Raw genomic sequence first — 26,069 nt, 5'->3', positions numbered from 1 at the left:
GGTCCCAACATCTTTTTCTTTAATGTATGTGGTACAGGGTCTCACTACACAGCTCAGACTCACAGTGATCCTCTCATTTTCAGCCTCCCCAGCACTGGGATTATGGGGGTGCACCACCACGCCTGGTCTTGGTTGCCAGCTCAGTGGCCTGGGGATGGGGCTGGCATAGCAGGTGGTGCTGGGGACTGAACGCTGGTCCCTGCTGGTGCTCAAGCAGGCGCTTGGTCTCCTGAGCTGTCTCTCTGCCCCTACCTTTAACATAAATTTGATGAGTCTGGGCATAGGCAGATCCTACAAAAGCAACATCACTAGTAAAGCAATTCTTCTGTTGTAAACTAACACAGAAGGAATGGTCAAGTCAACGTGACTGGTACCTCCAGATCCTCAATCACTTACCAATTCTGTGTGCTGGGAACCATGCACAGCGAGGCTGAGTGGTGGGCACCAACACAGGGTCAGTGAGGAAGAGCGGCTCCTGTCATCTGCAGTGCAGAGGGATGGCTGGGCCCCACAGCAATTTATCTCATGTCTTGAAGACACCAGAATAGCTCCTCTTAGAATGGAGCTGATACTAAATGCTGTACACTGTCCATGTTCCACAGCTTAAAAAATTATTGTGCTTTGTATTAAAAAAAAAAGTGCTGAGCACATTGACACACGCCTGTAATCCCAGCACTTGGGAGGCTAAGGCAGGACAATCACTGCAAGTTTGAGACCAGCCTGGGTTACAAAGTGAGCTCAAAGTCAGCCTGAACTGCATAGCGACCCTTTGTCTCAAAAACACACACAAAAAAAAGGAAAGAAAAACTAAATCCAAAGAAGAGTAACATTTTGTAACAATGCAATTGCTATTACATTCGAATTTCTATGACTATAAATCCAGGTGTACTGAACACTGTCGCAGTCACTCACCTGTGCACTGGCTTTCTCTGTCTGGTTATGCAGGGACAGAGCTGGGCACACTGGGACCCTACAGCATGGAATATCACTACCTGCTTTAGGGAAGCACGTACAGCTAAAGGACGGATGGCACAGATGGCTTCCACGTCGGTGGAGACAGAGCAGGTGAAACGCAGCAGACGCCGACCACGTCCTGTGCACCGCGGAAGCTGCAGGGTGAGCTTCTTAAGTTCATTAGGGCATTCTGTCTTCCCCAAGTTTGCCATTTCCGTAGCAGAAAGGAACGGGAAGCCCTCAAGGGAGTGATCAGAAAACAAGCTCCCACTTCTCTATAGCTGACTCTTTTGCAGGGACAGCTTTGTGGCTGGCTTAGCAGCAGCCCGAGACACATAACCAAAAGAGCCCCCTGCTCTAGACGTCACTCACTGGCTGCAGAAGAACTGGGACATCTACAGATACCTAGTAAGGTGACCAAGAATGAAGTCTGGCCAAGGGCAGACAGCCCTGCATGGTGACAGTTCCACACTGCAGCACATCTGCCAGCCTCATAGACACCTGCAAGCAGGAAGCGTGTACTACAAAACACCAATTTCTCAAGGAAAGGTAATAACTGCCTTCTAAATCCTAAGAATAAACAGAAAGCCCATTACTTTGTCGCTTGCCCTTTGTGCTCAATGGACAGCAGTTCTCATAACAGAGACAAACAGCAATTACCCTTGGACCTCGGCCAACTCCCTTTCCTCTGCATAAAGGGGCTGAGGGCAGGACTGTGAAGGGGAGGAGAGGGAATCCTCCCCACCTCAGGGCTTCCCCGCCCACCCTGGCTAGGATGGCTGGCTCTGCGGTGCGCCTAGCGGTGGTGCCCATACTTGCCCCCACACTGGGTCAAGCCCTGAAGACAAGCCAACGCACTGTCTCCACACTGCTCCTCTGGTCCTAGGGCAACTGTGAAATTCAAATGCATTGAGCGCTGCCCATTTTCTTTCCACCTCAAGGAAGAACCTAAGACAATGTCCCCTGGTCTTTGACAGGCACCCATACGTGAGGACATCACCATCCGAGTCCTCATATTCACATCCATGGATCAAAAATATCTGAAAAAAATCACATCTGTATTGAATATATATATACACCTTTTCTCCTCATAGCTTCCTGAATAACAGTGTAGACACTATCACATGTGATTACACTGCATTCAGTTCTGAAGGTAAGCCAGAGACGACTAAATATACAGGATGCTCCGCAAGGGCTACCCAGAGCACCACACCTTTTAAGGTAAATCTATAGGCAGCCCAGAGTCGGGGATCTGCACGGGTGCCAACCAAGCCCTTGTGGACGCACACAGAGGCTTGAGTATAATTCCAGATTACCACACTGAAACTCTCTTAGGAATCTTGGAGCTGCCTAAACCAGACAGAAACTATCTAGCTAAAATGCCTGCCATTTCCCCCCTCCACTTCCAAAAGGGAGAGACATAGAGGATCAATATTTGAGCCCCTAGGACTGTGCAGATTTACCAAGACCTGGGCTCCAAGGCTGTACTGGTGGACAGAGACAAAGAGTCCTGGCGTCAGCAGCCCTTCCTCCTGGAAATGCACAGCCAGGGCCAGTGTTGCCCTCGCTGGGGTAAGCTCGGACACCGGGGAGTAGCCTTCTAACGAAGGGGACGGGGAGGAGGGACACAGAAGAGAGAACTTCCTGGATGTCCATTTCCTGAGGCCAAGAACGGCCAGCCCTCAGGAGGGGTGCTGATGCCTTTTTCTCCAACCATCCTGAGCTGCAGGCCAAGTAGGGTTCAATGTCAGCCCTGGCTGGGAGTCCAGAGCGCCTCCGGGAGTCTCTGCCCCAGCTGCGCTCACCACTGCCGCACCAACCCACACAAACCGCCAGCCACCTGTGCTAGATAAAATCACAAAGTAAACTTTATTAATTTCTTCCAGAATCTCCCTAGACATCACATACTCTCACCAATATAAAACAAATCTTTACTTCTAAATCAAGGTAATCCAAAATCCTAATGAGTTAAAGCAGGATCTCATCTTGCGAGCATCTTGTGGCTTCAGTGTGTGTTCACTATTATATTAGACAGATGCAGTGTAGGCAGGTAACTGCCTACAACAATGATGGATGTGATTTCAGCCGCTCAAAATTTCAGATACCAACTGCTTGCTACAGCAAATGAAGACAGGCTGCTCTGTGTATTTCTGATATTTTCCTGTGATAGTAAGTGCTGTTCAATTTATGCTTTAGTATACATGGCTTAAAATACCCCAGTTAAGTTTGCCAAGGGAATAGCAATTCCACTTCTTTTCAAATCGTTCTATGTCCTGTACACCCGCTAACAAAACTGCTGTGATACACAGCTGTAATCCTTTGTAGCACAACCCATAAATGAGGTTACAAGCCACAGAGAAAGGCAGACCGCATTCGAGCACCTCTAGCACAAGCAGGTGATGACGTATGATTTCAGAGTAGTAAGTTTCAACCTGGTTCACAACGATGGAATCACTGAAGGACCTTTTAATAAACTGGGCCCAAACCAGACCAGTTTTATCAGAAACCAAACACTGGGCTGGGGAGATGGCTCAGTAGAATAAGTGCTTGCCTGGCAAGCACAAGGGGCTGAGTACCACCTGGTACCAATCCTGGTACCACCAAAATAAAAAAAAAGAAGGAGAAGGAGAAGGAGAAGAAGGAGAAGGAGAAGGAGAAGAAGGAGAAGGAGAAGGAGGAGAAGGAGGAGAAGGAGAAAAAGGAGGAGAAGGAGGAGGAGGAGGAAGGAGGAAAAAGAAGGAGGAAGAAGGAGGAAGGAGGAAGAAGGAAGAAGAAGGAAGAAGGAAGAGAAGGAGAAGGAGAAGGAGAAGAAGAAGGAGGAGGAGGAGGAGGAGGAGAAGGAGGAGAAGAAAGAAGAAGAAGAAGAAGAAGAAGAAGAAGAAGAAGAAGAAGAAGAAGAAGAAGAAGAAGAAGAAGAAGAAGAAGAAGAAGAAGAAGAAACATTTTAAGTAGCCCAGGCGATTCTATAGGGGAAGCACTGCTGAGAACAGTATGTGTAACCCTGTATTTTTTCAGAGTGGCAACCACCTTTTCCGTACAACATCACAGATTCCTAAAAAGAAATTCTCCCAGTGTAATGGGAGACAATCAAAAGTGCAAAACTTCAAAAGCTCAAGCATAAGTGGGAGCGTTACAAGCACAGGACACCTGAGAAACAGCAGCGAACCGACCTATGCATGCTGCGGTTTTTCCTTTGTTTGTTTGTTTGTTTGTTTTTGTCATTTTGACACAGGGTCTCACTGTGCAGTTCAGACTGGCCTTGAGCTCACTTTGTAGTCAAGGTTGATCTGAAACTCACAGTAATCCTCCTGCCTCAGCCTCCGAGTGCTGGGATTACAGGCGTGTACTGCCATGCCCAGTCAATATGCTGGTAAATTCTTGGAAAATCTCAGTGCTTTGGAAGTGATAGCTTACACTTTCCACCGTGTCCTCTCTAGTCCACAAATATTGAGAGCAAAATACTACTTTTTCATGAAAAATTAAGAATGAAAGATGAAGAGACTTGGGGCTGGGGAGATGGCTAAGTAGAATAAGCGCTTCTCCGGCAAGCGCAAGGGCCTGAGTTCATTCCCCGGTTACACAAAAAAAAGAAAGAAAAAAAAAAAGATATAAAAAAGATGAAGAGACCTGTTTCATTCTGCAAGATGCTTAGGGCCTCGAGGAACATATCAACAAAGGGTGCCTCTCCTGGTGGCAGAGCCAGTCTGGACAAGGCCTCATACAAGAATCCACTTACAGAGGACGCAATTCTGAATCCCTGGCATTACGAATTTAAAAATAACCGAGAAGGGAGATACAAAGGGGAAGGAATAGTTGAACACTGACCACAGTTTTTTACCAGCTGCAAAAAGCTTTTAAGTGCTCATTACAAAACTTTCAGAAGAAGAGGAAAGGCAAGGATGCACTTGGAACGTGCAGTTTCGGCCTTGAGTACACACTGCTCCTTCCTGGCTAGGGAAGCTGCTAGCGGGCACAGTACATGCAGAGCGAGGCAGAGAGGGCCTGCGGCTCCTCCTGTGCAGACCTGGTGCCGGGAACCTCCCCGCAGCCACCTCAGGCTGCAGAGAAGACAGTGATGGTGCCCCTCTCTCCAGAAATGAAGCAACCAAGATGACCCGTTACCTATGTTCTGACGATTAAAAGGGATGAAGGGTTTCCGAATAGTGGTGTCGCAGCATACGACACAGCACCATCATTGCAGCTGCACAGAAGGGAGAAGGTTGATGGGGGTTGAGGCTCTGGACACAGAGAAAGCCAGCAAAGGGAAGGGAGGAGACCGGCTCCCTGCAGAGGGGCACATGCGCAAGGGGAAGGCACGGAATGGAACACAGAGCAGGAGCAGACTGGGGTTGGGGAGAGGAAGAGCAAGGAGGGGGAGAGAGGGAAGGAGGGAGGCAGGCAGGGAGAGAGGGGGAGAATCTTGGGATTTTTCTCAGGAGGAAGAGCAGAGGAAAGAGGAAGCAAAGTACTATATTTTATACATTCATATACTGCTCTAAAGATACCTCGATGACGAGGTCTCCCAAATGAGATTATGGAGCAAAATGCAAAGGGAAGACATGGAAACTGAACTACGACTGTGCAGAGCAACAGTCTCCACAGAGAACCTAGGAAACCCGGGAAGTCCCACGTGGGTGCCCCAACCCACACTCCGGGCCCCACGCTGCCTCCACAGTAAATGCGGTCTTTGTGTTGAACGCCTGCCGGCAGGCAGCACTGTACCTGTAGCCACAGTCTGTCCTCCTTGGATGACGTCCTGCCAATCGCACTGCACTGGAAGGTGGCGGACTGGCCGGCATTCACCTCCACGTTCTGGATGCGCAGGAAGTGGGGCGTCCGGGCTACAGGGAGACAGAGGTAAAGACGTCTAAGTGGGGATCTGTAACACCCACGCACACCCATCAATCTGCCCACAATCTGTGCTCCCTTTGGGAGAAAATGACACTTCGTAGAACTTTAAAGATTTCACTGCAATTGTAAAAGATAGCAGGGAAGGGTTTTGGTGTGTGCTGAGTGTAAGAAGAAAAAAGTCAGGCAGTCTGGGACAGAATCAAAAAAGAAGATATTTCATTGTTCCTGCTGTGCAAATTATCACAACTCAGCAGTCTGCTTGTAATAACAGATCTGTATTAATAAAGATTATACTGAAGCCTAATTGATGTTTTGAACAAAAACATATTAGATATTTATACTAGCAACATGAAAAGAACAGTAAGAAGTTAAATGATGTTGTCAAGGAAACTTTGAAACGCAAATACAGAGCTGTGCATAATATATATTTTAATACCACTAATTGGTATGCAACATTACTTGCAGGATATTTTCCAGCTACCAAAGACACCATCCCATAGACACACTCCGTGCATGCAGCCTCGGCTGCCGTGCCCTGGAAGTTTTTGCTGATTCTTGCTTCCAGTTCAAGCAGTGAAATGAGGCCGAATGCTAACCAGCACGGCTCCGTAACACCCACCATCCGTAAGAGGCAGCCGTGTAAAGACAGGGACGCTTTGCTCCATGTGAGACGCATGGAGGGGTTTCCACATCATGGGCTTCCACGAACTCGAAAGGCTGGGCGGGACTTACATGCCATAGCACATTTTCTTCTTAAGGAAAACAATCATTTCAGGTAAGAGGGAAAGAGGAGGAAATGGGAAAAGGAGAGCAGAGGAAGTGAGTGGGTCAGTACTTTCTGGGCAGGACAGAGAAAACTGGACACTCAATAGAATAAGTAGGTCACACCCTGCAGGGTTCCCCCACTGCTCAAGGGCCATGGGCCAAGTCCACAGACACTGTGAAAGAGCGGTGTCTGGGTAACAGGTGTCCAGTGATCACAAACCAGCAGTCATCTGGGCCTGAGCAGAACACAGTTAGGAATGCAAGTGGGCTGTGACAAAAAAAAAAAAAAGAAAGAAAAGAAAAATGTACTTTAATATCAACAACCCAGGAGAACTCTATCACTAATCTGGAGAGCACTAATAATTCAACATATTCATGATCTTTACCATGCAAAATGCTCTACTTGGCTCCAATGAAGTAGCATAATTAAGGACTCGTGTTGCTCAGGGCCAATATTGATGCACAACTCGCTGAACTCTATTTTGCTGGTTCATTCAAGACTCCTTGCTCAAGAATTGTCTACTTCTCTGGCTTCTATGGCTTGCAAGTGTCCCTACATTAAAGTTTCCTGCTACCCTTTGGTCCTGAGGAACTGGAAAACACATCATGAAGTGGAAAAATGCGTGCAATTCACTGACACTCATGTGCCAGAGGCTTTCCCACAGAGTCCCAGCAGATGTTCTGCAAGGCCAGAGCTTCCCCTCCACTGTAGACGGAGCAGTTGGCAGGTGCCTGGCTAGCTCAAGGCAGAAGCCACCTCGGCTCTGGACTCCAAAGCTAGGTGCAGGCCACTCGGGTGTAGGGCCTCTCCCAGGCCAGCACCACATCTGCCTTCCCCGTGGTCTTTGCACGCATGTGTGCGCACACACACACACACACACACACACACACACACAGGCCCCTCTGGCCGCCTGCTGGAATCCTGGCTTCTTCTGTGGCCCTGCTCTAATCTGGCCAACCTACAGAGCTTATGTACAGACCCTCCTACTGGTCCTACACCTCCATCCCAATGCTGGGAACCTGATGCTCATGCGACACACCGAGACCCCGGACAGCTCCGCTACATATTGTACATAGTATTTCACATTAAGACCCCTTCTCCCTGCACCTATGCCTGGAAACTGTTCATCCAGAGTCCAACCTCTGTAGCAGAATTCTACTCCTCCATCTGTGCTCCTGACAGCTGACACAAAATATTTTTCCTATAGGAACAACTTCCTAGGGCTGGGGCTGCAGTTCGGTGGTAGAGCACTTCTGAGTTTAATCCCCAGTACCAGAAAGAAAAACTTTCTAACAATGACAGTGGCACCTCAATGTTCCCAAATGTTCCCTCTTCTGTAACTTAATTCGACGCACATTACCCTCAGCCACAGGGCCATCACCCCTCAAGGACTCACCAGTAGAAAGCAAGAGGAAAGCTACAGCAGGGGAAGTGCTCTGTGCACCGGTGTACGAGGACCGCGCGTGCATGCATGCATGCATGCACGCATGGTGCCGGCTCTTGGGGCCTCTGCCTGCCCACTGCCCACCACCCCATCACCACATTCCAAAGCTCTCCTCACAGCCCCCGCCCCTCATTAGGACACTGCTCTCAAACCAGCAGTGAACCCCCAGGCGGAGCGCCTCTCCCCTTCCTCCCCCAAGAAACATGCTAGGCCACACTCGAGCCCTTGCAGAACTTGGGCAACTCTCCCCCCAGCCCCTCCTCCCTCTGCTCAGCCTTCTTCCTGGGGCAGGTGTTTCCGCTTGGCAACTGTGGGCTCCTGAGAGCTGTCTTTGCCAGCTAAGAGTTAACAGCCTGGGACACATCAGTGACTCCCCAGCCAGACCCTGAGACCCCAGGAGAAAACAACAGCAAGTGACACTTCAGAGGCTCTCTGCTACAAGGAGCTGTGCAGGCCAACACGAGGGCCAGCAGGCCAGCAGGAACCCTGCAGCTGCTTTAGCCCCAGAAGCCCTGCAAAGGTGGCCCTGGCCTGGGCGCAGCGCGGAGGCCAAGGGAAGGACAGCCATCATTCCTGTCACCAGTCGGCTTGTGGCACAGAAAGGATTCATGGCCCGGGACAGAGGCACTGGGAGTCAAGGACAAGGCGGCCACCTGCAGAGGCAAAGCCTGTCATTGCAGGGCACACACATGGCAGCCTGGGTGTCCACCTGAAGTGGCACTGACCCACGCACTGCCAGCTCTCAAGGAGCTTGTCCGAGTCTCACCAAGGTTCTCAGCCTACACGACCGTGTCCGTTTCCAGTGGCCTCTGCCATTGTGCTCTGCTTTGGCTGCAGAAGCCTTTGCTGCCTTTCTCAGGCTCTCTCTGAACAAGGGCTGCATCAACTCCCCATCCCCTGGGGGGTGGGGAATGGGCTAGATCCCCAGGTAAGCTGAGTAAATCAGAGACATGGCCACTCTCTGCGCAGGGCCTTCAAGGCTGGCGATCCTGCCTCCTGGCTGTGGCTTGAAGCCTCTGTTCTCCCTGGGGCTTCATCCCGCATCTGGGGTCTCTCACAGGAACAGGCTGTACCTCATCCTGTGTCAAGTCCCTGCTGCGTGCAGGACCCCTCTGGGCAGCATCTCCGCATGCTTCTTATTGGCACTTTACTGAGAAGGGCTAGCTCTTCTGGGACTCCTTCCAGAACACTGGACCCTGCTTGCAGCCCCTCATGGGGCGTCACCTCCTCACTCGTGCCTGCCCTGCAATGTCCAGCTGGGAGAAAAGGGCCCCTGATCCCCTCAGGGACGCTCAGGGACCCCCAACAGTAACCATCAGAAAAGACCAAGTGGAAAATTGCAGGCCATAGCCTCTGTAAGCTTCGGTGTTAAGATAAAATCTTAAATACTTCCTCCACAAAAATTGATAGGGAGCCTTAGCCCTCATGTCAAGCAGGTCACAACTTGCTTTCTCTGCCAGAAACATAATTGGGATAAAAATACAAAATGAGCCAAAGACGGCAGGTGGCTTCCTTGTGCGCACTGGTGCGCTGTGTCACAGTGTTGATGCGCTGTGACTAGACTGAGAACACAAGCTAAGCGGTTGCAACATGTCTGTCTCTCTGCTTAAATAGGAGAGTGCTGTGAATGTTACGGGTGTTGCCCCACCTCTGGGTGAATCAAATTAATAAGGAGTTCTGCTATAACTGGAGGGAAGGATCTGCTTATATACACAAACACCACTAAGATGCTCACAAATAAAAGAACGTGACCTAGGTAAATCGCTGGTGTGTCACACTAGTGTAATACCATTGGTTCAGTAAGAGAAAACCAGCGTGCCTTCTGCGGTGTGGGCACTTAACGCAAGCGCACAGGGCACCGTCCTGGTGTTTAGTGATCAATGGAGTCAGAGCTGCGCTTATTAGATGATAAGATTATAAACCAAACAGACTTTTAAAATCAAACCAACTCACACTAACCTGATACTTACTTCTGTAACTATTATGTTTGACAATAAATTGGCCTAAATAGCTTCTAACATCTTTCTGGTAATTTATAACCTTTTATACTAAATTAGCCCTTCAGATATTCACATTGCTTGCTTGCTTTTTTTTTTTTTTTTTTCTTGTACTGAGATCTAACTCAGAAGCTGCCATTTAACAATGTTCCTATTAAATACAAACTTCTGGTGTACGAAAGCAGTTCGTAGTTGTTTATTTCTTAGTTTTTTCTGCCAATCAGGGTTATGAATGGTTAAAAATGATAAACAATGCATTTAAGTGGCAAAATGGGCAATGATGGCAACTAACAATAAAAGGGACGTGGGAGGTGTTTTGTGAAAAGAAAAGAAAGGCGTTTCGCTCTGCACAGCTCGGCTGGCTGTGGAGAAAGGAAGAAAGGCAAGGAGCCGGCAAACGGGAGAACACTGCAGACACGGACCCCCAGGTGTGTGGGCGCGCCCTCCTGCGTAGCCTGGCCGGTGGGGCCTGGGGCGTCGCTACCAGCGCGCTTAACGGCAGCTGCAGCCCCCAACCGTCCACAGGTGCAAACCGAGCATGATTTCTTCTTTGATTTTCTATTTTCTGTTAAAACAGTAAAGATGTTATTTGGCTTATTAAGTGTGCTTTTTGTTTGTTCGTTTGTTTTGCAGTACCAGGGACTGAACTCAGGACCCTGCACTTGCCAGGCAGGCACTTATTCTACTGAATTATTTCCCCGGCCCCATAAGCGTGTTCTTAATAAAAATTTAAAACTGGCTTTCTGTATCTGTTAACTTGTCACCTCTAGACGACAGAGATTCTGTGTCTCATCAGATCAAGCTCCTGAGAAGGAAACTGAATCTGTTCACGTTGTAAAGTTGAGAGGTTTTTATTTTCTATTTTTCTCTCATTCAAGATATTTATGATAGGTACTCTATTATTATCACTTTTATTTTGTTGTGTAATTGTGCCTTTTTTCTTTTTTAAAGAGAACAAAAATAATTAAAAGAATAAAGAAATACAGAATTTCACGAAACAAAATAACAGGAATTCAACAGTGGTTGCTACATTGCATACTGCTGTCTTCAAATTAGTTGTTCAGATACAAGCATGCAAAATTGATCAAAAAAAGTTATAAGAACATAAAAAGGAGAGAAAAAAATTAAGCATTGACTGCTCCTTTCAGTACACGAGCAGAGATCAGCAGCGTCATTTTCCAAGCTATCCTGTGTATACACATAAATACATCTTTTCCCTTCCTTTTTTCTTTTGTCCCCTCATCCCACTTGTTTCCTATCATGGAACAGATTCCTGCCCTTTCCCAGCACCTACTGTACCTTTCAGATTTTATTTACTCTTTCAGGCTCTTACACTAGCGAGACAATATGATGTTCACACACGCAGGGCTGATTTATTTCATTTATGAGTACAGTCTCGAGCTGCAGCCATTTACCTAGAAAAGCCCCAAGCCTATCTTTTTTATAGCCGAGTAATACTCCATAGTATAAAAATACCACATCTTTATCCATCCCTCAGTGGATGGGCGTTTCTGCTCTTTCTCAGGCATAGCTCTGAGAAGCTGCGCTGCTATGACAGGGACGCACATGCGTCACTGTGGCGAGACGGTCTCAGTTCTTCTGGAAGAACAGCCAGGAGCTCAAGAGCTGGGCTGAATGGGACCTCTAATCCTGGGTTTCTGAGGACTCTCACACTGACTTCTACTTTTATTAAATAGATAACTACTATTTCACAACAACCTGTCATTTCATTGAATCAAATACTCTAAATTTTTGACACCTTCTGAAATTCTGTCTTCCTAAAATCAAATAAATAAATATTGATCTTGAGATCTCTCAATGGGTCTTTGAAAAAAATCTCAAAAGGTTTTTATTTTTTAAAAGAGGCCAGTTAAGAAAAATAAGGTATACAGTATTTGCTATGGTAACCTGCACAAAAACCATTATGAAGTTAGAATTTTAACTACCTGTCACATATATGAGTGGGTTAATGTTATCAATACAAATATTTCAAGAATTTCATAAAATTCCTAGAAATCTCCCGACACCCCTGCCATTCCGCAAGTCCTCAGGGTGTTCCGGCTGCTGGTGAACAACTGCGTCAGGTTATCTTAATCCCAGTGAGCACTGAAAATACACATCAGGGAAACAGATTTCTTTGTTGTGCTGTATTATTTTTGATAACAAACTCTCTATGCAGTCTTAGTGTCATTTCAAGTCCTTCATCCCTGACAGACCTGTTCTTACAAATGTGTGGTCCTTAAAGCTCTTGCAAGTGGTTCCTAGTCAGAGCTCTTCAAAAAGGGAGGGCCTGCGAGATAGGTCACTGGTCTAAGCGCTTGCCTGGCAAGTGCAAAGACCTAGCTAGAAACCAGGTGGTGGTGCCTGCCTGCAATCCAGTGCTGGAGAGGCTGAGACAGGAGGATCTCTATGAGTTTGAGCTGCATAGAGAGATCCTGTACCAACTAACTAACTAACTAACTAACTAACTAAATAAGTAAATGATAAAAGAATAAAAATGAAGGTCATATTTTTGGGCCAGTGAGATAGCTCAGTGGACTAAGCGCTTGCTTAGGCAAGTGCAGGGACCAGGGTTTGATCACTGGTATGGTACGCCATGCAGGCCCCACCCCTAGGCACACTGAGCCAGCCACAGAGAGCCGGCATGGTGGCATACACCTGTAATCCCAGCACTGGGGAGGCTGAAAACAGGAGACTCACTGTGAGTCCAAGCTGTGTAGTGAGACTTCGTACCAAATACATTTTTTTAAAAAAAGTGCAGGGAGAAGGGTGCTCCTCCAAGGCACTCTGGCACTAGGGCCCTTGCCCTCCGACCACAACACTGGGTGAGGGTGTCCAGGCTGTAGGTGAAAAGCTACTTAGATCATGAAACAGCCCAGGCAAGAGCCAGCAGAGCCAAGGTAACGAAAAGAGACCGAATAAACTGATGAAGAGTGGCCATCTTCTGAAGGCTCTTTTGATTAGAACAGTGCTTGCTAATTAATGTTCTATCTCCAGGCTTCAAGGAACCTCTTGCTCTTTTTTCTCTTAAGCCAACTATAAATCCGACCTACTTAGGTATGTTTATAGTTTTAGAAAGAGAATGAAAACATTTGTTTTGCTCCCTGCCCCCAACTGCGTATTTGTGAGTCGCAGTACTAGTGAGCAGGCTCGTTCTCCGTGGCAGTGTGAGCACAGCTATGGGTGATCTTCATTAGGACACAACGCAAACACTGTCGACTGGCGCTGGCACGGCTTTGAGCAGAAGGCCACACCCACGAAGGACCTTGCCGTTGGCAAGGAAGAAATCCTCTTGGAAGGTGAGCCTTCCTGTGCAGGACGCGTGAAGGAGGAGGGTGGCTTCTTGGAGGCCCGTGTCCTTGGCACATCTGGGGGCCTCAGAAACACAGGATATCCCCAACTGCCGCAGGTTCTGCTTGGCGCCAAGTTCTTGGTTTGGCCTCCTAAAGTTAAGCCAAGTTTTTAAGCACCCAATTTGGTAAGCCTGAAGTTTCCAAAAAGCAAATCCAAAAGGTTTACATGACCCATTATCATCCTCACTAATTTGCACAACTGATTTGCCAAATTCAATGGAGTGAATTATTTTATAAACAAGAGTCATATCACACTGATACCTTGGATCAGAAATGAGGTGACTACGGAGACGAACTTCAGTGGAAAACCACGGCTCACTATCAAGGGTGAGCAGCCTCTGGGGTCATCTACCGTCTTGCAGCTACTTTTCACTTCTTTGCAGTCTGGCTGTGGTTGTCATGTGCATTCTGTCACCAGTAGGCATTTCCAGGCCCGAGTGGAAAGCTTGGCAGCACAAGAGTCACCACCATGCCATAGGAGGCATCAGAAAGCTCCCTGGGCCACCTGCCCTTTCACATCTCTGGGGGGCTCTGCGGCTGAAACATGCCCCGAGCAGCGCAGCCAGGCCCCATCGCCATACGGTGACAAAAACCAGAACAGGACCTGCGCCTGGGCATGTGGAGCCCGCGCCGCCCTTCGGTTCTTGCTCTCTTCTGGCTCCTGCCGCAGGGCCTTCTCCGTTGTGGACTTAACGTGCGGCACCCAGCCCCACTACCTCCTCACAGTCACTTCGAGTCTCAGACAGGGAAAATGTGAGCACCCAAGTAGACTCCCATAGTCAATATAAAGAATATTCAAGAGTAAAAACACTTGTGCTAAGAATAAGAAATCCGACCTAGACTTCTCAGTTGACTAAAGCACAGTCTACTCCCAACACACAGCGGCTGCTAACTCCAATAAACGGTTTCCTGCTAACTGACGGGCCACGGATATAGACTGTCCATTCGGATCAGACGCAAGGGGTCCATGGAACCATCGACCTTCACAGATGGAGCCCTCGGGCCTGCTGCCTTTTTAGATTTAGCACGGCAAGCAAGGCCTCTGGGTAGGTAGCAAGCTTTCCATTCCTGAGCACTTGCACCTGCATCTGCGAAAGTGGCTTTGCCTTGTGCTCCCCTTCAGCTGTCTCTTGTCAGCTGGCTCGCACGTCCTGTTACTGGACCCCAGAAGAAGTTTCCTCCTCTGACACCCAGGGAGAGCCTTTGCACTTCCTGCAGTGTGGCCCACAGCCCTCCTACATCCATGCACACTGGCAAAGGCTGAATCAGCCTGCACACCGGCCCGGCACGCTGCCCTCCCATGCAGCCCTCTCCTAACTGTCTGCTGGGCTTGGGGCCACCTCTGCTCTCCGAGCAGGTCTCCACATGGAGCTGGGTGGCCAGAGTGAGGCTCTTGGGTGTGTAGTCTTCCTTCCCCACCCCTGTGGCTACGACTCGGGCATCATTTGAGGGTGTCCTCCAGGGCCCCCCTGCCAGATGCTTGGACTCCTAGGTGGCAGTAAAGGCCTTGGCCTCTGAAAGGCTGAAGGTCATCCTTGGGCCCTGAATTCCCAACAAAACAGCTAGAGGCATGCACGGCCCCTGAATCTCCCCCTGGCTTCCCAGTGTGATCGCCACGCCCCACCTGCATTCCACTGTGCTGCCTTGGGGTCCGCTCGGGGAGGCCGCCTGGCCCTGGGGCTCCCACCTCCCCTGTGAGCTGAGCAGAGCTCTACTCCTTATGGTCTACTGCACCTCTAGTACCCTTCCTTGAACACTCTAGCGAGCCCAAGCCGGCCCTGAGCTTCCAGGCATCCTCCCCGCTCAGCCTCCGGGTTGCTAGGATTTTAAGTGTGCACCACCACGTGGGGTAGAGCTCTGAAACAACCACCTAAAAAAGCTAGTTACACTTTCATTTACATATTCCTCTTTCCAATATGACTAATGTGTCCAGAGATATTCATAACAGTTTAAACTGTTTGAATTCTAACATTTGTAATTTATAAAACAAATGTCTCTCACATTTAGAAAATATTTTAATGGGAAACATTAAAATTGAATTTATTTCTAGGATGCAACTTCAGATACATGTAGGCATTCCTGCACCCTTTGTTTCATTTATGGCTGTCCCAGCAGGTATGGCGGCCACAGTACCCCAGGAAGCCGGTGAACAGAGGCCATAGCCCACACTGAACATTCTGAAATGTACGTGACAACCTCTCTGGGAAAGAATTAGCAGCCCCAAAGGGCGACAGAGAAAGGGACATCGCCCTGGGGTCTCCAGTTTTCCCACGACTTTCCCCATCTGTGCAATGCCTGGACTTCCTCCCGCTGCACCCAGCACTACCGAGGTAAAGCATCCTTATGGGTTTAGTATCGTTCAGTTGTCCCTATTTTGATACCTGGGATATCACTAACACAAAAATATGCCGTTTAAAATACCTTTGAGACAACTGTTTTCCATAAAGCCTCCCCCAGCCTCCATTCTTGCCAGCCCTTCCAGAGCGCCCCTCACTCCTGAAACCTCTTGAGCAACTAGTGAGACAATCATACTCTGCCCTACTACTGGCTCTCATCGGTAGTAGTGACATATCTGCACAGCAGGCTTCCCACTGGTTGGCACAGCCTGCTCATCCATGGCGTGCCCAGGTGCGGAAGACTGCTTCCCAGCTACGGGTAACTGCATCAACGAGGACAGGGAGACTCACTCACCGCCATGGTCTTCTACTGCTGTGTGTAGAAGGTTCTTACCATGAAGGTCAAAGATACGACTGGATGACATCTGGGCTTTTTTTGTTGACTGTCATTGTGAATAAAGATGTCTTACAGACTAACAGGTACCATTTCTGTTTTAGAATTGACTGAGCCCTGACATGGCTTTCCCATATTCCGCTAGTGCTTATCATTTGCTCACTGGCTTTAAAGACCTGGAGGATTTATGCTCCTGCATATTTGGAGGTAATGACTACTTTTAGCCTAGGAAATCAGCTCCTCTGGGAAAGAGACTGCCAGGAAAAGAAATCTGGCCAAGACAGCAAAGGCACACCTCAGGTGGAGGCCAGATGGACACAGACGACACTACTGTGGATAAATACTTCCATAAACAAGTTGTGCACTCAAGTAAAAGATAACTGACCTTAATGGAAGACATTTACTCACCCACCAAAGGGAATAAGACAAAGAGACCTGGGAGTTTCAGTTCCCTGACCAGTATTTTTCCTAAGAACTTGAAAGCTAAACTTTCTGCTAATAGCATGCATACAGTCTTTCAAAAAACATCAAGGCTCACAGAATTTTCCAAAGCCTTAAAACGCCTGGCCTCTGCCTGGTGCATCCGGCTGTAGGTCCCAGTGCCTTTTAGTCCAACAGCGGCTGAGCAGCTCTGTGGTGCTGTGCTATGGACTGGCTTGCAGCGCATTTCAGTTTAGACACCAGGACTTAGGCTTCCACTCCCTTCTAATCCAAGCAGAAAAGTCCCTGCACCTAAGCCTCAGCAGGACTTTTTTATTTGTAAAATAGGTTTTCTGAAAGTACCTATTTAGTTAGAGTGGCATAAAACGTAAATAAAAGGAGGCATGTGAAGCTGTCTATGCGCATGGTACTTAGCCCTCAAAATGCATTCTTCCCTGTTTAAAATAACTGACCTATCACTGGAAACTGGAAAAGAGCCCAAGAGAAAGCGCTTTGCAGCCAGAAAAGTTTAGATCCCATGCTGAGTTAGAAGCTCCGACCCTTGCCGAACTACTTTAATTGTAACTCCAGGTAGGGCACCGTTAGAATGAAAAATTCCAATCTATCTCATTTTCAGAAAGAAACATTCCTTCTCTCCCCAAATGTACAGGCCCATTTGTCTCCTGGATACCCTTTCGAATGTTCCGCCAGCTTCCTTCCAAAACCTGCAGGAGTTCTTCGCACTAAATATCTTCCATGAATAACAAACAGGTTTTGGCACAGCGCTTCCATTCTCTCATCTCAGCCACGTTCTGTGGCTTTTAACAAAGAAAGAAGTTTGGGGTTATTAATTGATCTCAAATCACCCTTTGATCCCAAAGCCAAGAATTATTATTGACTAAGATGCAAATCACTTTGTGAATCCTTCCATTATTATTGATTCTTCAAAGCCTGCACCGAGATACCAGAGACAAAATCAGAGAAGAATAATTTGCAAGATCAAAGTACGAACCAAAGGGCTAGTAGAGGCGTATGTCCTAACCCCTTTCTATTTTGATTTACATTTCAATGTAACTGCACAGGTTGAAATGACCTGGAAGCATTGCCCAACTCCAAGAATAAACAGGTAGTGTTTCTCTCTCTCTGCGGAACATCCGTAAGTCACTACAGGCTAGAAGCCAACTGCAGCACCAAGGAAAGCCCAGCACCGCCCACTCTAACACCGAGACACAGAGGACTCTGCATCTTTAAAATCTGCACATGGACACGCCTTTAATTCTCCCGCCTATGAAATCGATGAGTATAGGTACTTAGTATTTCTAGTGGGCCTATCAAGGCAGAGCACTTAAAAATAATAACAAAGATTGGGCTGGGGATAAAGCTCAGTGGTAGAGGAAGTGCACAAGGCTTACCCTGAAGCACCTAAAATAACAACATGAAGTACTCCTAGTGGCTGGAACCAAAAATATTTCGCGGTTTCCATTTCTTTCAGAATTTGGAAACTTTGCATAGACATAGTGAGAAATCTTGGAAATGGGGTCCAAAACTAAACATGAAAATCTTTTCTGTTTCCTCCACATACAGGCTGCGGGTGACTGCAGGTAATGATTTCAGCGCACCTGCGGAGCGTGATCCCAGTCAGGTGTGGGATTTCTGCCAGTGTGGTCAGGTTAAAAACTACAGAGAGTTGGACTTGGGGACATTTCGGATTTTGAGTTTCCACACCGGGGACGGTCTGCTTGTACTCACTGTAATGAGCAGCTAATGTTTCCCTCCTCCTCCATGGGCAGAGTGAGCAGGGCTCTAAGGCCTTCATGTGCCTTGGCCCCTCGGTTCCTGGAAGTCAGCCTCTGAGGACAACGTGCTCCTCATCACTGTCTCCATCACATGCATGAAGTTAAACAGCCCCAGAGGCCCAGAAACCCTTGTTACTAAAGCAGACAACTCTGATCTTACCACGTTTTCAGGCTAAAATTATTTTTTGTTTACTTGAAATAATAGATGTTAATGGCATAATTAGACACTAAAATAAATAAATTTGAGAAGCTGAGTGCACCTTGGAGAAGCAGGGTTTTCTTTTGCAGACAGCTTCAAGTTCAGCCCTACACCTCTGAAAGGAAATATTTAATCCTGAGAGCCACATTTCTCTTGAGACATGGAGCTTCGTCTTTATCCAAGAAAAACTAACTCCAAAAAGAGATGCCGTTCATATCTTATTTGAAATGTTTAATAATCTTCGTGATGTCCAAACTTGGAAATAGTTAAAAAATGTTTGACTGTACAAATAAATTCGTGAATAAAAAATAAAATTAATTTTGTTTTAAAGATAAGAGTAATTTTGACCTTAGGATGCAAGTTGTAAGTTTATGATTTCTTAAATTTTAAGTAAACTGCTGACTTATTTCATAGTCTTGAAACCACAATATAGAACAGCTTTGCATTTTTATTTTTAATTTACCCAATATATGCCGCATATGGGCTTATAAAGATCTTGTATCTTTTTTGTTACATTAATAAGTTTTTTAATTGGCAGCAAAATAATACAGATTCTGAATACTTCTTAGACCTAAGAATTCAAGGACCAATGTATGCCCACAGAGGCAAGGACATCTGCTCTGGCCACTTCTAATTAACACTGAATGGGAGGCTGTAGCCATGGCAACTGGGAGGGCAAGCAAAAGGTACCCTGTCTGGAAAACCAGAAATCTTAATACTAATAGATGCCATTATTTTAGGCTGGCCATGGTGGCACACACCTGTAATCCAGCACTCTCAGAGGCTGAGGCAGGGTGATCCCAAGTTCAACCCAACCAAGAAAACTTCACAACTTAATCAGCCCTTGTTTCAAAGTAAAACAAACAAACAACAACAACAAAAACCAAGGAGTGGAGATCTAGCTGAGTGCAAAAGTCCAGGATTCACTCTATAGTACTGATAGGAAAAAAAAAAGATGTCATGATTTTCTCTATGAAAATATTTTGAGATTCCCAGAAAAAAGTTAATGAACAAGAACAGCAAGATCTCACAGGATGAGAGATCAATTTATAAAAGTAATGTGGATTTCTATACACTGACAGTGTATAATCTAAAAAAAAAAAAAATGAGGTTATAAAACAAGTTCGTTTACAATCACAACAAATTTCCCAGCTGATGTAACCTGGCGGAAACTAACAGGGTGGCCTTCAAGTTCATGCGGACACACAGGGGCCATAAACAGGCAAGCAAGAGCAAATGAGCTGCAGCAACATGAGGAATGCATGGGCCCAAATTTCAAAGGTTGATGCAAAGTTTTAGGAACCAAAGTAGGAGCAACAAATAGTAGAAGGACAGACATACCGATCACTGGAGAGAAATCAGGGGCTAGAAATAAGCCCATGCACTTTGGGAGCTGGTTAACTAGAAAAAGAACAGTCTGTGGACAAATGGGGCTGGAAAGGCTGAAGCTCCACTTGCAGAAAGAATGAAAGCGCACCTGTTCCTGCACCACAGATAAGCAGTAACTGGCGAGCCCTCTGAGACCTGTGGGGAGGACCAGAAACTTCTTGAAGCACCCTCCATGTCCACTGACAAGGGTATGGATGAGGAAAATGGGCCTGTACTGGAGCATAACTCTACCATAAAGGAGGATAAGCTTGAGTCATCTGTACATAAATGGACGTGGCCTGAGACTGTGACGTGAAGTAAGCTAAGTCAGACACACAATCTGCACATTTGGATAGCTTCTCTTATGTGTGAAACCCACAGTGTAAATAAGAGGCCAACGAGGATACAGCTTACATGAAATAGGAGGACAGAACTTTCTCAAATGGGGATGGAGTCGAGAGATGGAACAGGGAGGGCGGCAGAGAGAATGGAAAGAACATGAGTGACACAAATGACATGTAGACACAGAATGCTGGACTTTATCAAAATCTCAATCTGTACAGGGAGTGGGGTAAAGGATTCCACCACAGAAATCTGTACAGGGAGTGGGGTAAAGGATTCCAACACAGAAATCTGTACAGGGAGTGGGGTAAAGGATTCCAACACAGAAATGAAAGGTCAACCAACTGGTGGGAAATGTTTTCCAACCATGTGTCTGACAAGGGATAACTCAGATTCTGAAAACAAAATTACAGCTGAATAACAAAAAAGATGAACAATCAACTGAAAATGGGGAATGGATGTAAACAGACATTTCTCCCAGGGAGGGGTGCACATAACCAGTAGGCACATAGGAAGACTCTGCAAGACCGGAACCAGAAATGCAACTTCCAAGATAGCCATGACAGAAAAGACCTAAGTACTGCCAAGAACATGGCTGTCCAGGGTGCACATATGCAGTCAATTTGAAAAATAATTTCACAGTTCCTCAAACTGCTAACCACAGTGTTACTGGGAGACCCACAATGCCACTCCTCGGTCTGTACGCATGAGAACTGGAGGCACATGTCCACACGAAACCTGGCAGAGACCCCAGAGCGGCGCTTCTCAATGGCAGGAAGGCGACAGCCACCTGAATTTCCATCAGCTGGTGACCATGCGATCAAATGTGGAGAGCTACATCTACAGGACGATGCTACTCCGCTTCAGACAGGCATAAAGTACGGACGGCACTACCACAGGAACCAAGCTCGAAGCTAATGCTGTGGCAAAGAAGCCAGACACACACAGAAGCCAAACTTAAATGAAGCGTACAGAATGAGTTCATCCATAGAGATAGAGACAAGAGTAATGCTTGCCTCAGGCTGGATGTGAGGCAGGTGTGTTGTAGGAAGAAGGGATGAAAATGTTTTGAAGTTGACTGCTGAAGTATTCTCATAATTCTGAGTTCAAGACTAGCCACTGGCCTGTACCTACATGGAGAGCCTGCTGATATGTGAATTCTGTCTCAATACCCCATATTCTATGTGGACTACAACACATAAGAAAATGTATCAGCACCGTGTGATCACAGACATAGAAACACCCACACGTGTGCAGCTCACAAGGTGTTTAAAAATAGGAGGTGATGTTAGAAAGCTGAGAAATGCTTCTTCAGTTTCCCCTGTGAGGACTATGGAGCCAAATCCCAAGTATATCTACAGTGCGCACGCCGAATGCAAGAGCTAGCTCTGTTTACTGAGGTGGCTTTAAGGCAGAGGCTGCTGATTCGGCACAGCCACCTCCACATTTCAGGCTGATCCTGCATTTTACTGTCACTATATTAAAATCAATTTTATGAGCAACTGTATACTTGTTTGAAAACAGCTACTATTAAAAAAAGCTGTAATGCCTACTCATAAACCTATATGAATCTGAACATGAGTCTTTCTTGTGAACTAAATGAGACTCAACAACTCCACAGCCACGTGAGCAGCTCAGTCTTAGACATGAAATATTTATATCTCTTTGGGATCTAAATTTAATGAGTGTCAAAATTTCACAAATAATTGATTACTATTTAGAAATCCTGGTAGCATATTTTGTAACCTATTACCTGCAAAGCTTCCCATTTTAAGATCACACTAATGCCTTAATCCTTAAAAATCTTTATTTGTATGCTTTCCCCATAAACTTAAGAGATTCAGGAAAAAATAACTACAGAAAGGCTATCATCAAAGCATTTTAAGCGTTCAGTTCAGAGAACCGCTGCGGCATACATCACCTGGATACAGAGGCTGTTTTGCAATTCTGTGGCTGTTCAGAGCAGCTCTCTGCAAAGCCAATTAGGTATTCACAGAGGTATTCTCTGAAGGAAGCCCATAAACACGGTTTCTATGGCCCTGGAAGCCGGCTCCCCAGGAAGACAGAAAAGCACAGCAGAACACATTTCCAGGAAGCACCGAGAGAGGGTTAGCATTAGACCTCTACGTCCTAATTTCAGCACAAAGCTGAAAATCCAGAAGAGCGGCAGGGGCTGCACCTCAGGCCGCCTTCCTGGGCTACAGGTAGGAAAGCATAGGAAGGAGCCCAGAATACAGATGCGGGCGTGGCCGCACACCTGTGCCTGAGCCCAGGACACCTGTCTTGCAGGGAAGCCACTTGTCCTCCCTCCTGAGGCAGGGAGAGAGGCCAGGAACGCTGGCCGTGCGAGAAAACCCTGCGGCTCTTGCTCAAGCCTGCAGCTGGCCCGGCCTCCGAGAATCTGGCCACACTCCTACGCAGGGAACTACACTCTGCTTCCCAAACTGTCCTGTTGCTTCCACTAGGCTCAGTATTGTTGGTCTGCCTGCCTTTTCAGGAAGAAAAAGGGAAGAAACTCTTGAACTCTGCAGTCCTGTGGACACTGAAGAAAAGGCAAATGTGACACGCCACATGCCCCATTTGCCTGGGTGCTGAGGTCCACGGTGACAGCTCCGTGGTAAGTCGCCCACGTGACCAAGCTTCAGAGCCAGGATGGCAGTGTCAGAGCCAGTGAGACTTGAATGGGACAGGACAGCTGTGTCACGATGCCCCTCGGGTGACAACCACCCAGTGACTCCATCACTAAAACAGGGCGTCCTCAAACATCTATTCAAATCCTTGTGAGAGAGAGGAGCACCGAAACTCCTGTGGGCGTTTATATTTTTAACCCAGTAGCTGTAACCATTCTTTCACGATTTGGGTCAGGCTGTCTGCAGAAGCCCAGCCAGTCTCTCCCGATGCCAGGGATTCTAAAAATAAAGCAGGCTGCCATCGCTGCCATGGCCAAGAAAGTACAGCCGACAGTATTAATTTTGGGCAAGGATACATGGGAAATACAACTTCTAGGCACTGCCGGCAGGGCTGAGCCGGTGTGGGCACCTTTCGGAGCACACTGTGGCAGCTAATAAATCTGAAAGTGTGTCTCGCTGCACCATGCACCGCCGCTGGGACAGACAAACAACGCTGAGGGCGGGCACACCGCACCAAGCTGCACAGGCAGGGCGCTGACTGTTGATAGGAGAATAAAACGTAACATAACTCTGTAATAGGATACCAGGGGTTGACCTGACCTAAAATAATGTAGCACGAAGTAGAAGAGGAAAAATTGAAGAGCTCGGCACTTCATACATGAGTTCACATCTGTAGATTCCACCAGCTGCGGATCAAAAATATGTGAAAAGCACAAAGTGCCCCTTCCCTCAATACGAGCATGCACGGCCCCTGTCCACTGCCAGCTGCTCACAGAACCAATGCTGAGACTCAAGTCACCTAGGGGAGGATGTATGCCACCCCATGCAAAGGCCAGGCCACACTATAAGGGCACAAGTAGAAGACTCTGGGACTCGAACCAATCTTCTCGGGTTACCGAGGAGCAACCATACACACGTGTGTCTGCAGCTGGAGACCTCATTAAAATTCAGACGACACATTGTACTTTTGGGGCTTTATACGTACAAAGTAATGGGTAACAGGAAAAGGCACAGCAGACATCTGAGGGTTCGATGCCAGCATGGCAGGATCTTGGTCAATGCCCTGCCCCTGCTTGCTCCAGGGCAGGGTGGAGAAGCCCCAACCTGACTTCCCAGATCAGTTCCTCATGGCAGAATGGAACAGCCACAGCTGAGGTCCTGGATCGTGCCCAGTGCCAGGAGGTGAGGGACCCGATGGAGCTGGCCCAGCCAACCATCCCACCTTCACACCAAGGCTAAAGATGCAGAGGCCTAGGGGCCTGGAGATGGTGCCCTTCCCAGGGCCACAGGCCTGGCCCTGAATCTGCACTGTGGCAGCACCCCGGGCGGCAAGCGCAGCTTCGGGTTTGGGGCCTCACTGTCTGGGCCCGGACTGTCCATGGTTCTCAGATTCCATCTGCCACCCTGCTCTCTTTTACTAAAGGTTTTCCCAATGAAAGCAGCCACCAAAGCAGTCACCATGCAGGTGCTGGGCTGGGAAAACTGGGGCTGGAAGCCAGTGCCATCTGAGCTGCCTACGGGAATGGCGACCACTGGGAAGGTCGTTCGCATTAGGGGCTCTCACAAAGTGTGATGCTGTTTTAAAGTACCGATTTGTAAAAGCTGAGCACTGGTCACTTCTGAGGTGCCAGCTAGCATGGGGAGGTGCTGTGCAGCAGGCAAATGCCTTACCTGTCCTGACACTATTGTAAAACTATCTGACACAGCTAAGGGATAGCAGCAAAAAGCTATCTGATGCAGGAAGGCGATCCACCCGTTCCCGTCACTGAATGCTGGGCTGCTCTGCAAAGCTAGGTGACAGACCGGCAGGCTCTGTGAGGACACCTGAGCAGAGCTGGGCATTTCTTTCCCTCTAGTCCTGATTTTCATTTTAAAGATACTTGAGATACATGGAAACCCTGGATTTGTACAGGAAATGTGCATGTGAACATGGGGCTGGCTAAGCACCCCCTGGGAATGACTGGACCCTCCCGTGGGAGGTTTGAGCCCCTTCCCTTGGCCTGCGGTGTAAACGTGTCCCCAGGGAAGCACTGTGCATGTAAAAGCAGAGACAACTTACTACATGGATGGCCCAGCACCTTCACTTCATCAATAGCGAGGTAGCCCTGGTGTCCAGAGGTAATCACTTCAAAAATCACCTGGAAAATGAACAAAGATCTGCATTATTCCCTCATTTTGGCGCATGTTGAGGAAGCATCTTCTAGAAACAGCCTTTGAGAGCTGCTGCTTTCCAGCAAGCATCCACTTCCCAGAGGGGGCTCCGTTCTTTCTGAGGCTCTCAGTCCTTGCAGCTTTTAGGCCTTCTGGCCTTTCCATCCATTCCCGCTTCCCACAGGTTTTAGAGGTGTGATCACCCAACACCTGCTCCCTGGTGCTCCAGGTCACAGACTGCCCAGATTGCAGACCCCAGTGCGACACACAGCACCTGGCCCAAGGCCTCAGCTGTCCCGATTGGGGGTGCCACAGACTAGGACAATGAGACACCTGCGCCTCATGAGGCGGGGAGAGGAGCGAAGCATCCAGGGCCGTGAGGTCACAGAACTTGAACTCCGAAGAGAAGACAAGCCTTAAGCAAATCATCCCACAAAAATGATACTGCATCCTAAAGTTCAATTCTATGTGAAATGTATGCCCCAGTCACACATGGAGATATTTCCCTAACCCTCAGCAAAGATGCCAAATTTTATTTATTTTTTTTTAATAGAACAATTCTGAAGGTGATTTTCTGGCCAGACTGAATGCTGTGAAGTCCTGGTTCTGTACAAATGAAGAACTGGCAAGGAAGGGAAGTCAAGGCAGTGATCCAAAAGCTGAGGCCAGGGCAGCGAAGGCCACGGGTGAGAGTTCCTCTGCAACAGCTGACAGCCGAAGGACGCCCGGGAATGGAAGGTGTAAATAGGCAACTCTCGCTCCAGGGCATGTGCAAAGGGGCAGGCTTGCTCACCGTCCTGAAATGGGGAGTCAGGATGACCCACAGGTGTGCTGTGGCTGGGTTCCAGGAGTCTCAGCCTGTAGGGCACAGACACCCAGGCAGGTACGCTGTCAATAATGCAGAGCCAAGTGTGATGCCCAAGCCTGGATCCCAGCACTCTGCCGGCTGGAGCAGAAGTGCAAATTGAAGCCCAGCCCGAGGAACTCCATGACGCGGTTACCATCTCAAAACAAAAACACATCTAACACCTTCCATGAATCTCCAGAGAAACACACCGAGGAAAAAAA

At 47.7% G+C, this 26,069-nt stretch overlaps 1 protein-coding gene across 1 annotated transcript in view; it reads right to left on the bottom strand.

Annotated features, from left to right (window-relative positions):
- Positions 1–26,069, bottom strand: part of Ptprm (protein tyrosine phosphatase, receptor type M) — a 681,934-nt gene that overhangs the window by 415,204 nt on the left and 240,661 nt on the right. The window contains exons 5-6 of the mRNA XM_023720402.1: positions 24,910–24,988; positions 5,677–5,795 (exon numbers count right to left, since the gene is read on the bottom strand). Coding sequence (XP_023576170.1) covers positions 5,677–5,795; positions 24,910–24,988 — 198 coding nt within the window. The remainder of the gene's footprint in view (positions 1–5,676; positions 5,796–24,909; positions 24,989–26,069) is intronic.

The sequence above is a fragment of the Octodon degus genome, unplaced genomic scaffold, assembly GCF_000260255.1.
Source record: "Octodon degus isolate 3935 unplaced genomic scaffold, OctDeg1.0 scaffold00075, whole genome shotgun sequence".
NCBI classification, from domain to species: Eukaryota; Metazoa; Chordata; class Mammalia; order Rodentia; family Octodontidae; genus Octodon; species Octodon degus.
The sequence above is the reverse complement of the archived record's forward strand: the minus strand, read 5'-3'. Positions and strand labels throughout refer to the sequence as shown.